The following is a 15941-nucleotide window of genomic DNA, read 5'->3' as shown; positions in this document are numbered from 1 at the left end:
AGAGGTAACTCAGCACAATGTGGCAAGACAAAATTTATGATCTCTTCCCCAAAACAACTGACTTTTCAATTTCCCCTCCTCAAAAATGGCATTCCTCCCAGCTGAATTCCCAGGCCACAGAATACATTTCTGATGGCTTCCTCACCATATCCAACGCCTCACCAAGCCTTGTTGATTTTAATTCCTTGATAGCTCTCAAAAGAATCCATGCCTCTTTCTGTTGTGACTACTCTGGTTCAAGTCACTTACCAGCAACTGTAATAACTTCCTACATTTGTCCACCCCATCCCTGAAGACTCCCCTACCTCACCCACCCGTTCAAAATGCAAATCTGATGATGTGCCACCATGTTGCTGTCCCTGTGTCCTCCAGCCCTCTGTGACACAGACTGTATAAGAGCTGTTCCCTCTATTTGGAAACACCCTTTCTCTTCCTGTCTCCTGGTTCACCCATGACCACTTCTTCAGATCTCCATTCAAGCTGTCTGCCCTCAGGGAAACCTTTTCAGACTCCCCAGGCTAGATTCCTGTCCCTCCTTTTATACACTCACAGAAGCCTGCCCGGCCCCTTCATGGTACTTATGCTGCTCTGTAATGACATATTCATTTGTGAATTTATTTAGTGGAAGTCTGTCTCCCCAACTAGAGTGTAAACTCCAAGAGAGAAGAAAACAAGTCTATCTTACTCACCATTTATCTCCAGCCCCTAACATAGGGCCTCGTGCAAAGTAGCTGCTATGAAAGTTTTATTAAATGACTAAATTAAATCTGTCTCCCACATCCTAATACTTCCCAGATGTACGTAGCCAGCCTGGTCCCCTCCTCTCATCTCGATCTATAGATTTCATCTCTGGCTACAAAGTTCCTCCTGGTAATCCACAAAGAATCCTACCTCCTCTGCAGGGCCCGGACCTGGTGAACACCATCACCTTTTACCTGTTGCTTCAGGCAGAACCTGATGGTCATCTCAAACTCTTCCTTCTCCCTCAACTACCACGTTTGGAAACCACAAAGTCTGTTCCCTCCTATCTCCTCAATATCTCCCAAACCTGCCCAATGTTTTCTTCCACAGCGTCCCTACCCTACTTTAGACCACTGTCACCTCTTGCTTATATTTCTACAGTAGCTTCCAGAATGGTCTCTTTAGGAAATCTTGTCCCGCCAAAGGATTCTTGACAAAGAACTCTATTTGAAACACAAATTTCATTTTTTTTTTATTGTTTATTTTATTTTATTTTTTTTGAGACAGGGTCTCACTTTGTCACCCAGGTTGGACTGCAGTGGTGTGATCATGGCTCACTACAGCCTTGACCTCCCTGGCTAAAGCGATCCTCCCACCTTAGCCTCCCCAGTAGCTGGGACTACAGGTCTGTGCCACCAGGCTTGGCTAATTTTTTGTATTTCTTTTTTGTATAGACGGGGCTTCGCCATGTTGCCCAGACAGGTCTCAAAGTCCTGGGCTCAAGCGATCTGTCTGCCCCGGCTTCCCAAAGTGCTAGGGTTACAGGCTTGAGCCATCACATGCAGTCCAAATTTCATTCTTAAAATGAATTTATTTCTTTTCTTTTCTTTTTTTTCTTTTTCTGAGAAAGAGTCTTGTTCTGTTGCTGAGGCCGGAGTGCAGTAGCACGATCTCAGCTCACTGCAACCTCCACCTCCTGGGTTCAACTGATTCTCCTGCCTCAGCCTCCTGAGTAGCTGGGACTACAGGCGCACACCACCACGCCTGGCTAATTTTTTTGTTCTTTTGGTAGAGACAGGTTTTCACCATGTTGTCCAGGCTGGTCTCGAACTCCTGACCTCAAGTGATCCACCCACCTCAGCTTCCCAAAGTGCTGGGATTACAGGCATGAGCCACCGTGCCCAGCTTAAAATGAATTTCATTCTTAAAATTGGACGGCTGGTTGTGGTGGCTGGGTGTGGTGGCCTGTAATCCCAGCACTTTGGGAGGCCAAGGCTGCTGGGTTGCTGCAGTTCAAGACCAGCCTGAGCAACATAGTGAGACCACCTCTCCCCTGTTTTTTGTTTGTTTGTATTTGTTTTTGTTTTTGTTTTTGAGACGGAGTCTCCCTCTGTCACCCAGGCTGGAGTGCAGTGGCGCGATCTCGGTTCACTGCAACCTCCGCCTCCTGGGTTCAAGCAATTCTCCTGCCTCAACCCCCCGAGTAGACGGCACTACAGGCATGCGCCACCATGCCGGGCTAATTTTTGTATTTTTGGTAGAGATGGGGTTTCACCATATTGGCCAGGCTGGCCTTGAACTCCTGACCTCAGGTGATCTGCCCACCTCGGCCTCCCAAAGTGCTAGGATTATAGGCGTGAGCCACCATGTGCCAGCCCTACCTCCCCTTTAAAGAAAAAAAATTTTTTTTTTTTTGAGACAGAGTCTTGCTGTCGCCAGACTGGAATGCAGTGGTGCGATCTTGGCTCACTGCAACCTCCTACTCCCTAGTTCAAGCGATTATCCTGCCTCCGCCTCCTGAGTAGCTGGGATTACAGGCATATGCCACACACCCAGCTAACTTTTGTATTTTTAGTGGAGATGGGGTTTCACCACGTTGGCCAGGATAGTCTCGATCTCCTGACCTCATAATCCACCCGCTTCGACCTCCCAGAGTGCTGGGATTACAGATGTGAGCCACCACATGTGGCCGAAAAAAAATTAGATTCTCATTCCCATTCGATTCTGTTCTATCCCATTCTATTTACTTAATGGGCTTTGCAGGCCATAGAGCCACCTCCCAGCCTCCACTTCCCTTCCCTGCCTGAGACTCTGCTGTGGGCTGGCCTGCCTCCCTGGGCAGCTTCTTCCAGTTCCCCACAGGAGCTATGTTCTTTCATGTCCCGGCCTCTGCATGGCTTCCTCCACCCACACTTAGTCCCTCCCCTTAGCACCCTTTGTCTGGCTAACCCCTGCTCAGGTCAGGGTGTGGGTGCTTTCCCAGAGAGTCCCACTGACCCCCACACTTCCCTGATCAAGGCACTTGTCACCCTGCTGCCAGTCCCTCTTTGCTTCTTTGCTCTCACTGAAATATAAGTGCCATCCTTACTGGGGCATTGCTTTTGACTGTGTCTCCCAGTAAGTATAGTAAGCATTTAGTAAAAATTGCTGAGCAAATGAAGGAACACTAAATTCAGAAACATCAGAATGAATCGTGATGCTGCCTCTCTAGGGAAATCCTGGCATGTAAGATGCTAAAAAGGAGGATTACTGCCACACAAGTTCTATCCCCACTACTGCTTCAGTAATGGCAAAACCCTGTCATGATAGGACACATGTGTTCTCACTGGTTCCTGAATCAAGAAAGGTAGATCTAGCGGAATATCAGCACAAAATCTGAGCAGGCTATGGAAGAGCCCATGGGTGACTTTACCATGATATGTGGCTGGCATCGTTGGCTGCATGGCAGTTAATCCCATTGCAGGAAAGGTTTTTAAAAGCTTTACTTCAGTGGCAATCTTTTGGCTCTTACCACCAGTCTGTGGGAAAAGGTGCACTGTAACAGCTGCCGTGAATGTTTTCTTACTTTCCCAAAACCTAGTAGAGGGGGAGAGAAGAACTTGAAAGTCTTCTACCTAAGCAAATGCTGGGGGGCAACTGAAGGGTTGATGATCAAAGACTCCAGGTGTTTGGCGGAGGCTCTCAAGTACAGGAGGACACAGGGTAGGTATGAAAATGGGAAGGGGGAAGTAGTATGTGGGGAAATGGAGATGGCTGAGTTCTAAATCCAGGCTAAGCACAGCAAAAATTCTTGAGATTTTACCCATCTTATAAAACTAAAGGAGAAAGATAACTGTCTGTTTTCTCTACCCAAGAATGCCAGTCTGGCAAGTGGGGTGTATCATAAACAAAAGTCATGGGAACATGGATGCCCTGAACATCAGTTTCTCCAAAAGGGGAGGAGGAACTAAGTACCTTTCTCTTAGGATCAATACAACAGTGATCTCACTTAGAGGCTTTTTCACAAACTAGGATGATGGCTAGGCACAGTGGCTCATGCATGTAATCCCAGCATTTTTGGAAGCCAAGGCAGGCAGACCACTTGAGGCTGGAAGTTTGAGACCAGACTGGCCAACATGGGGAAACCCTGTCTCTATTAAAAATACAAAAATTAGCTGGGCATGGTGGCAGGTGTCTGTAATCCCAGCTACTTGGGAGGCTGAGGCAAGAGAATCACTTGAACCCGGGACGCAGAGGTTGCAGTGAGCCAAGATTGCGCCACTGCACTCCAGCCTAGGCGACAGAGCCAGACCCTGTCTCAAAAAAAAAAAAAAAAAAAAAAAAAAAAGATGAGACAGGCTAAGACACGCATGGATGGGATCGCCCTTGAGTGTGGCTGGGTGAATCACATCATGGCCCTCACGGGTCCCTCATGCCCTGCTGGCTCCTCACCTCCAGAAATCATCCTATTTATAATATCTGTATTTGAATCAAAGGCTTAGTTAAAGGCAGAAAAAAAAAAAAACTATAAAATGCAGCCTGAAGGGAGTTGGTGGGGTGGGGAGGGCCTAGGATATTCAGGGACAGCTGCTCTGGAAAAGGGGCCTTAGAGTTGAAGCCAGGTCAGGCACGGCGGCTCATGCCTATAATCCCCACACTTTGGGAGGCTGAGGTGGGTGAATTGCTTGAGCCAAGGAGTTCAAGACCAGCCCGGGTAACATAGTGAGACTCTGTCTCTATTAAAAAGAAAAGAAAAGAGTTGAAGCCGGAGAAGACATGCGGCATTGAGCTCTTGTGGCAGAAGGAAGAACAGCAAAGACCCTTAAAAAGACAAGTTTGGGATGTTTGAGGGGCTACAGACGGTGAGTGGTTGGGAGTGTGTAAGGCAGAGGCGGGAGGGGCAGAAGCTATGGTTCATGCAGGGCCACAGAAGAAGCTTTTAAGCAGGAAAACAGTATAATAGTCTCTCTCTATATAAATATCACACTGGCTTCCAAGTGGCGAGTGACCTTGGAATAGTAGAAAGGAACGAAATGTGAACATGAAGGAGCCAAGAGTTGTGGCTGGGAGCCCAGGGAGGAGGCTGCCGTGGTCCTCCGGCCAACAGAGGTGGTGATGGCGGCTGAATCCCTGAGACGTCATGGAGCAGTTCTTGTTTCAGGCTTGAATGTAGGGTGTGAGACAGAAACAGAGGAAGCAAAATAAGAGTTAGTAGGTTTTTGGGACGTAGATTAACTGACTCACCTGGTAACTGCAGTTGTTGATGAATGAGTGGACTTCCCTTTCCCATGAGATTTCCATCCTGGTGGCTATTTGCCAAGACTGCTGCTCTGTTCTTACCTTTCTGTGATACAAGGCTAACATACTCACTGCCCAGCGTTGTTGGACAAACAAAATGGAAAATGGATAATACTGATGTCAAACTTTCTGAGAAGAGACAAGTGGAGTAGACACAGAGGCCTTTCTTGTTGTTTCGGTTAGGCCAACACACAGATGAATGTCACCCCTCCCATCAAGCCTGTGGAGTAGATATTGCTATCGTCATTTCACTGAGGGTAGGACTGAGGCCCAGGACTGAGTTTGTATAACTAGGCTATGGCCACAGTGCTTATGAGTGGGCTCAGGTGTGCAGAGTTGAAGGTGAGCGGTGGTAGAGTAGGGTCAGTTGACATAATCCTTAGAGATGGGAGGGAAAAGAGGACACCATGTTTGTTAAATGCCCTGCTTTCTAATCCCAGTACAGAACAGAGGGATCCCTGCATCGTGATTTACTGAATGAGTTTCAAGGAAGTAAAGGGGGGTAGGGGGAGTGGGGAGACTCCAACACACTCCAACAAAGGAGGTAGCCTTGAACCTCCTTTGAAGTGCAATGCAAAGAAGTTAGTCTCTCCACACAGGACTGGCGCTGAAAGCTGAGAGCCAGGAGTGTAGACACTGATACTGATGCTGATGCTGACTGGTTAGCTTGAATAGAATGTGCCTGGAGGCTGGAAGGGCTGAGGGAACTGACTCTAAGCATGTGCAAAGGCCTGAGGCCGTGAAGCAAGTTCCGCATGACTTGACCCAGTCGCTTCTACAGAAGCACGGTGGCTTTGTACACCCGAAACCATCCTGGAAACCATCCTGGTCTGTCTCGTCCCTGCAGAAGTTGCAGCCTCTCGGCCCAGGCCTGGGGAGCTGTCCTCTTCCCTTCCAGGAGGTTAAACCATTCTGTCTCCCCATCAGAGCCTCACAGCTAGGTGGGGAAGCTCAGAGCAGCCCCAGGGATCCTCTCGGGCCTGGGCACATCTGTTACTGCCCTTCATCATGCTTGCTAAGGGTCTGTCTGTTTTTCTGGGTAGTGAGCAACTTAAGTCAGAGAATGGGTCTTAGTCATCTTAGTATCCTCAAAGCCCAGGCCGATGAATGGTGCCCAAAGGAGATTTGCTGAGTCAGTGGATACATTTCCTGTGAGGCTCAGGCTCCCTACCAGCATCCCCATCATCTGGCTTTCCTGGGCAGCTTCAGAGCATGAGACCTGAGCCACTGACCTGGCTGCTAGCTGATCCTGAGGAGGAGGACATGCCAAGAAACAGCAACTTCCCTTCCCGTCTTCACAAAAAGGAGCCCCTGACCCAAAATCCAACCTCAGGAAGCACACAGAAAAAATGCCTGGAAGGAAACATTACTGAATGGGGGGCGGGGGGAGGGGAAGAGCCTGGGTTCCAGGCCCAAGTCTGGAACCAACAAACTGTATGACTTTTGGCAAGTTACTTAACCTCTCTGTGCCTTTCCCTTCTCCACTTTGAAACAGAGAGGCACTATTGTAGGTTAAGGTCAGGAGGACTCTGACCTCACACAGCCTAATTTTGAATCCCTGTTACACCACTTACCGGCAGCAACCACTTAGATCTGTGACCACGGCCCAGTTATACAAACTCCCTAGACCTTAGTATTCTGTTGATGAGATGGATAATAACAGTATCCATTTCATAGAGTTGTTGGGATGTTAGTACAGCTAGTTTCTATTTAATATGTGTAGGGTAGTGCCTGGCACCTGATAGGTGAGTTATTATTGTAATGTTGTCTTTTTAAAAATGATGACTGCTATTCATGCCTCCCAGAGTTTTGGTGATGATCTCCTGACATCATGAATAAAAAAGTAGGGAGGAATTCAGTAGGTATCTGGTCTTCTGTGGCCTTTTTTTGTTTTAAAATCTCACAAGAAATTCCTTCTTTTTTCAGCGGAGCCAGCACCCGGCACACACCCCAGCTGACAGCTTTCCATGACAAAGGCAAGACCGCCAGGTCTCTAGCCCTGAAGCCAGCAAGTCTCCAGTCTCAGGAAAACAAGGGAAGGAGGGGAGGGTTCATTAACAACCTCAAGGTTTAACTACTAGAGCAGCTCAAGAAAATAAAAACCCATTAGACCCTGAGGATTTAGAATCTTTCCAAGTCTGGAAAGTCTCTGGAGGGAAGAGAAGCAGCTTGGGACTTTGCTCTGAGGTTCCGAGCAAAGCTTGGCCCTTTTTGTCCCGGGAGGGACTTGGGACTTGTGAGTGCCCTCAGGGGCTGGAGCGGGTGGTGGTAGAGGGGGGAGGGGTACAAAGGCTCACAGCTCTGAGGCCTCTGGTCTCCCAGGCTGCTGTTTTTCCAGTAAGTTCAAGAATGGGATGAAGAATCTAAAAGTGTCAAGAAAGAAATCTGAAACCTGCTTATTAATTCCTCACCTTCTCCTTTGCCATCTTACTCTGAATGGTTCACTAGGGCCTAAAGGCTGGAAGGCAGCTACTCAAACTTATAAATGTGCTGCTAAATGTCCTGTTATACACAGAACAACCTCTACAATAGAGAATTATCCAGCCCCAAATATCAGTACCGCTGATGACTGAGGAACCCTGGTCTAGTTACAGGCAAGTTTCCAGCTATTTCCTTGGAAGTGATGGGCTGCATGCAGTCCTCCTAAGGACCACACTCCAGGATGCAGAGCTCTCCTTGAGGCATGAGGCCTCAAAGCACCATTTCTTTCTGTAGTAGAGATTGTTTGCTGCACTGAAATTCAATTTAATCTAAATAACAGAACCATTAATCTATTAGAAATAAACCGGCCGGGTGCGGTGGCTCACGCCTGTAATCTCAGCACTTTGTGGGAGGCCGAGGCGTGTCAATCACTCTGGAGTGACTGCGCAGGCAGTCAGGAGTTCGAGACCACCCTGCCCAACATGGCAAAACCCATCTCTACTAAAAATACAAAAATTAGCCAGGCGTGATGGCATGTGCCTGTGGTCCCTGATACTCAGGATGCCAGGGAGAATTGCTCGAACCCACAAGGCGGAGGTTGCAGTGATGCAGTGAGCCAAGATTGCACCCCTGCACTCCAACCTGGGCAACAGAGTGAGACTCCAACAACAACAACAACAACAACAACAACAACAACAACAAAAACCCAAAATGTTCATAAGCCTAAAAATCCTCCTGAAGAGTAATTGTCTCATTCCAGCCTTCTCAGATGTGGGTAGGTGGAATGAGAAAACCAATCGTTTGCTCTTCCCACAGTGGTTTGTTGCCACGCTGCTCACATCTCTAGTTCTTTAGGACAAAGAAGCTGAAGACAGGAAAGCAGTAATGCCCAGGAAGCCAGAAGTGATCCCACTTTTAAGTTTATTTCATGTGATTCTTCTTCTCAGCATGCAGTGAACTTTCTCAGGAAAAACTTTTCTTTGCTGCCGCAGTTTACATTATAAATTAATTTACAAATATAGAGTTGTGCTAGAAACAATATTTATATAAGTCCATGATATTTTCATATACAAAAATATCCATAGAAACCGTTTCTTTGAACACATACTACGGGAGTAGGTAGTCTTTGGTTGTCTTTCTGCATAATGTTTAAGTAATGGTGATGTCATTTGTACCTCAATAAGCTGTTTAAAAAAATAATTTTCTGTATGTATATTTCAAAATAAAACATTTTTAAAATAATGCTGTGAGAGTCTCGGGGTGAAAAAATACACAGGGAATTTTAAATTCTTTTACAATGTGCTTCTGTTCCTGTTTCTAAAAAAGTTAAAACTCCAAACTAGCCACGCTCACATCCAAAAACATGGTACAAAGGCAACTCACAGGGCGATAAATTCATTTTTGTGGAACACCATTCCCATAAATTTGACAACTATCAGCATTTTAATGAACACTTTTTGAATAAAAAATTTGTTTTTTTTTTTTGAGACAAGAGGCTCACTGTGTCACCCAGGCTGTCCAGGCTGTCACACAGTAGCATGATCTCAGCTCACCGCAGCCTTGACCTCCCAGGTTCAAGTGATCCTCCCACCTCAGCCCCCCAAGTAGCTGGGACTACAGGTGCATGCCACCACATCTAGCTAATTTTTGTTATTTTTTGTAGAGATGGGGTTTCCCCATGTTGCCCAGGATGGTCTCAAACTCCTGGGCTAAAGCACTCTGCCCGCTTAGGCCTCCCAAAGTGTTGAGGTTACAGGCTTGAGCCACTGCGCCCGCCCTGAATGAATTCTGTCATTCGGCAACTAGTGGATGAGTGTACCAGGCACTCTACTGGGCACTAGAAGGTTGACCTTAAAAATTATTCAAATGATGCCTCTGAGAAGTAACAGAGTGCTAGAATAAATAAGATTAAATATATCTTTTTAAAAACTGACCACAAATGGTTTATTGTATCAAAAACTATAAAATCCCATTTCTTCATTATTTAAAAAATATTTTGTAGACACAGTCTTGCTGTGTTGCTCAGGCTGGTCTCAAACTCTTGGACTCAAGTGATCCTCCCACCTCAGTCTCCTAAAGTGTTGGGATTATAGGTGTGAACCATTGCACCTGGCCTAAAATTCCATTTAAGAGTTTTTATTTTGGCTGAGCATGGTGGCTCACACCTTTAATCCCAGTGCTTTGGGAGGCAGAAGTGGGCAGATCGCTTGAGTCCAGGAGTTCAAGACCAGCCTGGACAACATAGTGAAACCCCATCTCTACACAAAATACAAAAAAAACTAGCTAGGTGTGGTGGCATGCACCTGCAGTCCAAGCTACTCAGGAGGCTGAGGTAGGAGGATGGCTTGAACCCAGGAGATTGAGGCTGCAGTGAGCTGCGTTTTTTTTTTTTTTTTTTTGAGACCCCCATCAAAAAATTTTTTTTATTAAAAAATTATTTTAAAGTAAAAAAATTTAAATTTAAAATTTTACAAATTAAAAAGTTAAAATATTAATTCAAAAGTTTAAAAAATTAGCTGCACACCTGTGAGCCCAGCTACTGGGGTGGGTTGGGGGAGCTGAGAAAGGACCACTGTTTGAACCTGTGAAGGTTGAGGCTGCAATGAGCCAAAATCTCACCACTGCACTTCAGCCTGGTTAAGAGAGGGAGACCGTCTCAAAAAACAAAACAAAACAAAACAACAACAACAAAAACCCACACACACACACACAAAAGCTATTTTTAATACAATCCTAATAATACTTTGTTGGAAAAGGAAACACCCAGGATACAAGCTAAAAGGGAGAGGATGCCAGGCTAACCATTACAAAATAGGGCAATGGTCACCCCAGATCTTGGACTCTGATCGCAGGATTCAGAGGTGCTGCCCAGGGGGAACGCACCAGATGACTTTTATTTTCAACTAGAATCTTTGGTCAAATGACATCTAGCATATATACTTATACTTCTAACTGGCTATGGAGGCTGGTTTCTCGGTTTTGTAGGAAGTAGAACACAGAGGTTACAAGTACCGGCTCTGGAACCAGACTGTCTGGGTCTGATCCTGCCTCTAGTTTACTATCAGTCTCACTTGGAAAGTGGTCACAACTGTTTTTTTGGCCCCCTGTGCACATTTGAGCTTGCAATCCTGGTATACAGTGATGATCAAAATAGACAAAATGACCTGATATCCTGGAGTTTCACTTCCCTTACATGGAAAACGGGGGGTAGTAATAATAGCCACCACCCAAGGTTGCTGAGAGGATTGAATGAATACATGACAAGTGCCTAGAACAGTGCCTGGCACACGGGGCTGCCTGTGCCATTTTATTGCCGTTAGAATATACCATGTACCAGACAGAGGTGATTTGTGAGCTGCCTATGCATAGCTCAAGGATTTGTGGTGTTGCCTAGGACAGTATGATAAACAACCAAAAAAAAAAAATCTTTAGAGGCAAAGGACACAAAGTTGGAGGTTTCCTATAAAAAAATTGAGATATCTGGCTCTTCTATAAAAATCAGAATGTAGGCTGGGCGCAGTGGCTCACGCCTGTAATCCCAGCACTTTGGGAGGCTGAGGCGGGTGGATCACCTGAGGTCAGGAGTTTGAGACCAGCCTGGCCAACAAGGCAAAACCCTATCTCTACTAAAAATACAAAATTTTAGCTGGGTGTGGCGGTGGGCGCCTGTAATCCCAGCTACTCGGGAGACTGAGGCAGGAGGACTGCCTGAACCCGGGAGGCAGAGGTTCAGCGCCACTGCACCCCAGTCTGGGCAAGAGACGGAGACTCTTGTCAAAAAAAAAAAAAAAAATCAGAATGCTGCCATGGGAGAGAGAAAGAACCAGCTGTTCCCAGCAGCCTTCTGTTAGTCAGTCCCAACTACCCTCTACTGCTTCAGTTGCCAACTGATGTTAGTTTTCTCACCCAGTAACTTCGTTGGCTTATGTTTTTTTTAGCCGTCTGTACACACTTGAGCTTGCAATCCTGGCATACAGTGATAAGCAAAATAGACATGGTCCCCGCCCTCACGGGGCTCACAGGCTACCTATCACAGAAGAGAGTGAAACGGATTTCTCTCTGGAGAGGCCCACATGCAGAGAAAACTGTAAAAGCTCGCTGGGTTGTAGAAAGAGTTATCTACTCCACCCTTGCTACTCCAAGTGTGGTCAAAGGACCACGAGATCACCCAGGAACTTGGCAGAAATGCAGAACTCAGGTCCTACCCCAGACCTACCGACTTGGAATCTGCATTCTAATCAGCATGTGTGCACGCCTCAGGTGTGCATATACTCAAGTCTGAGAGCCTGCTCTACACCTCAGAGCCCTCTCGGGGGTAGATGAGGCTGTTGACCATGCTAAAGTTGTGGAAAGGGCTGCTGAAGGGGCTGCTTTGGCCCCCGCTGGTGCTGGCAGGGAAAGGGCTATAATAGGAAGATCTCTGGCCGGTGCTATTGCTGGTGCTATTGCTCAGTTGCAAGGTGTCTGCTGAGGCCTCTGAGATGGAGGTCGGGGAGAACATGCTGCTGGGGGGCAGCTGGGCCCCCTGGATCCCTAGGTGGCGGCTGCCAGGGAGAGCCCGCTGGGTACTCACACTGCTGCTGACACTCAAGGAGCTGAGGCTGCTGAAGAAAGTGTTGAGACAAGGGGTGGAGGTGAGCATGGGTCCTCCAGGAGATGAGGCAGTACTCTTGGTGCCCTCCGGAGGCTCTGGGGAGTGGGAAGGCCTCAGCAGAGTGGAGGGACTCTCTTCTTCTGGCTTCCCACCCACTCCAGACCCCAATCCTGAGGAGAGCCCTTCTTCGGACTTGGATGTCCCGGCAGCCACTGTGGAGCCATTGCTGGCCTCAGAGCGGCGCTTCCGCTTCCGACGGAAGTTCCCGTTGTCAAACATTTTCTCACAGTTCGGATCCAGAGTCCAGTAATTACCCTTTCCTGAGAAGATGAGAAAAACCAAGTGAGAGAAGGACCTGTTTTATGCTTGTTTACTCAGCTTCATTTCTGGGAGGAGGAGAGCAGACTCTCATTAGATGCTGACAAAGATGCTCAATTCACTCTAATATTCAAACCAATCCTCTTTTGGGGAAAATGTTACTCTTCGCTTCAGAGAGAAATCCAGAACAAAGATGTTCTGGCCACCTCTACCTCCTCCTGGTGGTGTCTACTACTTAAATCTGAAGACCTAATTTCATTTCTGAGACACTTATAATTAAATCATGTAACACCTTCACTAATTCGAGATCCAAATCGTATGACCGTGCGAAGTCATGGAATCTTGATGCTACTTAAAGTTGAGCCTTAGACTGGGCCAACGTAGTGAGATGTCTAAAAAAAAAAAAACAAAAAACAAAACAAAAAAAAAAAAACTTGAGCCTCCGTTTCTTTATTTATAAAATAGAGATAAGGATAGTACTAATTTAGTGGATTGAGTGTGAGGATTAACTATATCAGCACAGTAGCTGGCACACAGTAAGCAGTGCAAAAACAGCACTTATAATTATTATTCATTGAAAGTGCATCATTCCCCACCTCTGAGAAAAATGCCCCACTGGAGAAAGGCGATCCCAAAATGACAAAAAAATTATTACTGAGCAATTGTTTTAACTATGCATTGGATGGCATAAATTTTGAGTATGAGGAAGCTCCTGGAAACTACATCCCCTCCTCATTTTGGGCAGGACCTGCCCCTACAAATCCTGCAAATGTTTCACCCATTGGGTAAATACATTTCAGACACCAGGGCCTCATTTTTCTGCATGTAATGCTAGTTTTGTTCTATTTACCACAAGTGAGGTAGAAAAGATCTATCATGTTGGAGGATTTTATCTCCCAAAAGCTTTTTTCACTTCCGGTAAAAAGAATCCGATGTCTGAGAGTGCTGTAGAATGCTTATCTTGTGGGAAGTGCTTCACACGGATAACCTCAGCTATTCCTCACAGCTTTACAGCGATAGGCAATATTACTGCTTCCACTTTTCAGATAGGAGAACTGGGGTGCAGACTGGTAAGTAACTTGTCATATTCCTAGTTAGTCATGATAGTCAGGATGTAAACAGGCTGGCTCCAGACTCAGCATTAAAAAAAAAAAAAATTATTTATTTATTTATATTCTCTGAGATAGGGTCTCCCCCTGTCACCCAGGCTGGAGTACAGGGGCGTAACCTTGGTTCACTGCAGTCTTGACCTCCTGGCCTCAAGCCATCCTCCCACCTCAGCCTCCCAGAGTAGCTGGTACGACAGGAGTATATCACTATGAATGGCTAAAAGACTCAGCATTCTTGCTGGGCACAGCAGCTCACGCCTATAATCCTAGCAGTCTGGGAGGCAGAAACGGGTGGGTCACTTGAGCTCAGGAGTTCGAGACCAGCCTGGATAACACAGGGAAAGCCCATCTCTACATAAAATACAAATTAGCCGGGCACTGTGGCATGCGCCCATAGTCCCAGCTACTTGGGAGGCTAAGGCAGCAAAATTGTTTGAGCTGGTGAGGCAAAGGTTGCAGTGAGATCGTGCCACTGCACTCTAGCCTGGATGACAGGAATGAAACTGTCTCAAAAAAAAAAAAAAACCAAAAACCCTCAGCATTCTTAACTAACCACTGGGCTAGGCTGCCTCCACTGAACCATGTTCTGCAAATAGTTACAGGAAAAAAAATATATATATACAACTACAATTTCAATAATATCTCCACCTATCTGGATATGTATATTGTGCCACATTGGTACCAACTTTTTTGACAAAAAAACTAGCCATAGACCCTTGAACTTTTAGGATAAAGTCCAGAAGAGTTTACATGACATTTACATGATAATCTTGGGTGGTACAAAAGCCAAATCAAGAGGATGCATCTTCTAGAGCTGCATACCCTGCCCAATACAGTAGCCACTAGCCACACACGATTATTGGGCACCTGAAGTATGGCTAGTCCAAATTAAGATGTAGTTAAAATACACATGGGATTTTGAAGACTTAGTACCAAGAAAATAACAAAGAATCTCATTAGTAATTTTCATATTTATTATATGTTGAAACAATATTTTGGATTATTTAGTTTGCATTGTATTTCCCTTGGAGAGTGGTGCTCCACAGCGACTTCAGGGACGAGCTCATTCTGAGCTCCAGAATATTCACATAACTTACACAAAATCCTGGATCTCTGTAATGTGCAACTAAAATGGTTTCACCTCTCTTCTCTTTTTCCTATCACAACCCCTTTCCCTTTCCTTGTTCTGGGTTCCTTCTAAAAACCTCAAGTAGGATTCCGTTTCTCTCTTCTTGTTAATCATTTCTCCACCTCCACCGCTCAGAGCAGGTAACACTCACTCCACTGTAACACAGACCTCCTCACTCCAGGAGCAACTGGCCTTAGACCAAAACCGCAGCAAATTTGGGACATTCATTTCTAAATTTCTAACTAGTTAAGGTACCCAAACTGCAATTTGCAGGACCTCCCTGCTAAAGTTCTCCCATTCCAGACCCCCGTGTCATGATGCCCGTGCCACTCTCTCTAGGGGTAGGCACCGTACTTGCTCTATTCAGGACACAGTGAGCCTCTTTGGAACCCGATGAGGAGGAAGTGCACCTAGGGACAGCCGGGCTGGCCCCCAGTTCTCCCACCGCGTCTTCTGCGAAACGTGATGGAAATCCCAGCTCACGTGGATCCCTTTATAACAATCCCTTATTTGAGAGCTTACTTGTAAGTAGACCCTCCCTTCAAAAGGCCTGATGAACACCACCCAGGGGTAGCCGCCTGTTCTGGGATACAGATTTTTTTCGTTTCTTTAATTGGCCGGCCTCTGCGAGTGGATGTAAAGGTCAAGCTCCTTTCTCACTGAGCCTTCCTCCCGAAGATCCCCTGCTCCTTCCCTTTGTCCTCCGGTTGGGTGGTTTATTCCTCCACCCGCTCCCACCCGCAGCCTGGACAAGAAGACTCCTGGCAGATCTTCCAGCCGCACACCGACCCCGGCGCCGGCCCTCGCGCCCCGCGTCCGCCCTCCCCGGCTGGGAAGCACCTGCCGGCGGCCCTCACCTGGGTCGTCCTCGTCGCGGGGCACCTTCTTGAAGCAGTCGTTGAGCGACAGGTTGTGGCGGATGGAGTTCTGCCAGCCGGCCTTGCTTCGCTGGTAGAAGGGGAAGCTGTCGGCGACGAACTGGTAAATGTGGCTGAGCGTGAGCTTGCGCTCAGGCGCGCTCTGAATGGCCATGGCGATAAGCGCCGAATACGAGTAGGGCGGCCGCACCATCTTCATCAGGTCCTCGCGGCTGGCCATGGACAGCCAGCCCAGTTCCCCGGGCCCCGCGGGC

At 46.8% G+C, this 15941-nt stretch overlaps 1 protein-coding gene across 1 annotated transcript in view; it reads right to left on the bottom strand.

Moving 5' to 3' along the window:
* Positions 1 to 11950: 11950 nt before the first annotated feature.
* FOXI3 (forkhead box I3) overlaps positions 11951 to 15941 on the bottom strand; it is a 16780-nt gene continuing 12789 nt past the window's right edge. Inside the window, exons 3-4 of the mRNA XM_011999830.1 lie at positions 15667 to 15941; positions 11951 to 12573 (exon numbers count right to left, since the gene is read on the bottom strand). Of these exons, the coding sequence (XP_011855220.1) occupies positions 11951 to 12573; positions 15667 to 15941 (898 nt within the window). The remainder of the gene's footprint in view (positions 12574 to 15666) is intronic.

The sequence above is a fragment of the Mandrillus leucophaeus genome, unplaced genomic scaffold, assembly GCF_000951045.1.
Source record: "Mandrillus leucophaeus isolate KB7577 unplaced genomic scaffold, Mleu.le_1.0 Scaffold602, whole genome shotgun sequence".
NCBI classification, from domain to species: domain Eukaryota; kingdom Metazoa; phylum Chordata; class Mammalia; order Primates; family Cercopithecidae; genus Mandrillus; species Mandrillus leucophaeus.
Note: the sequence above shows the minus strand (reverse complement) of the source record. Positions and strands in the feature narration are given on the sequence as shown.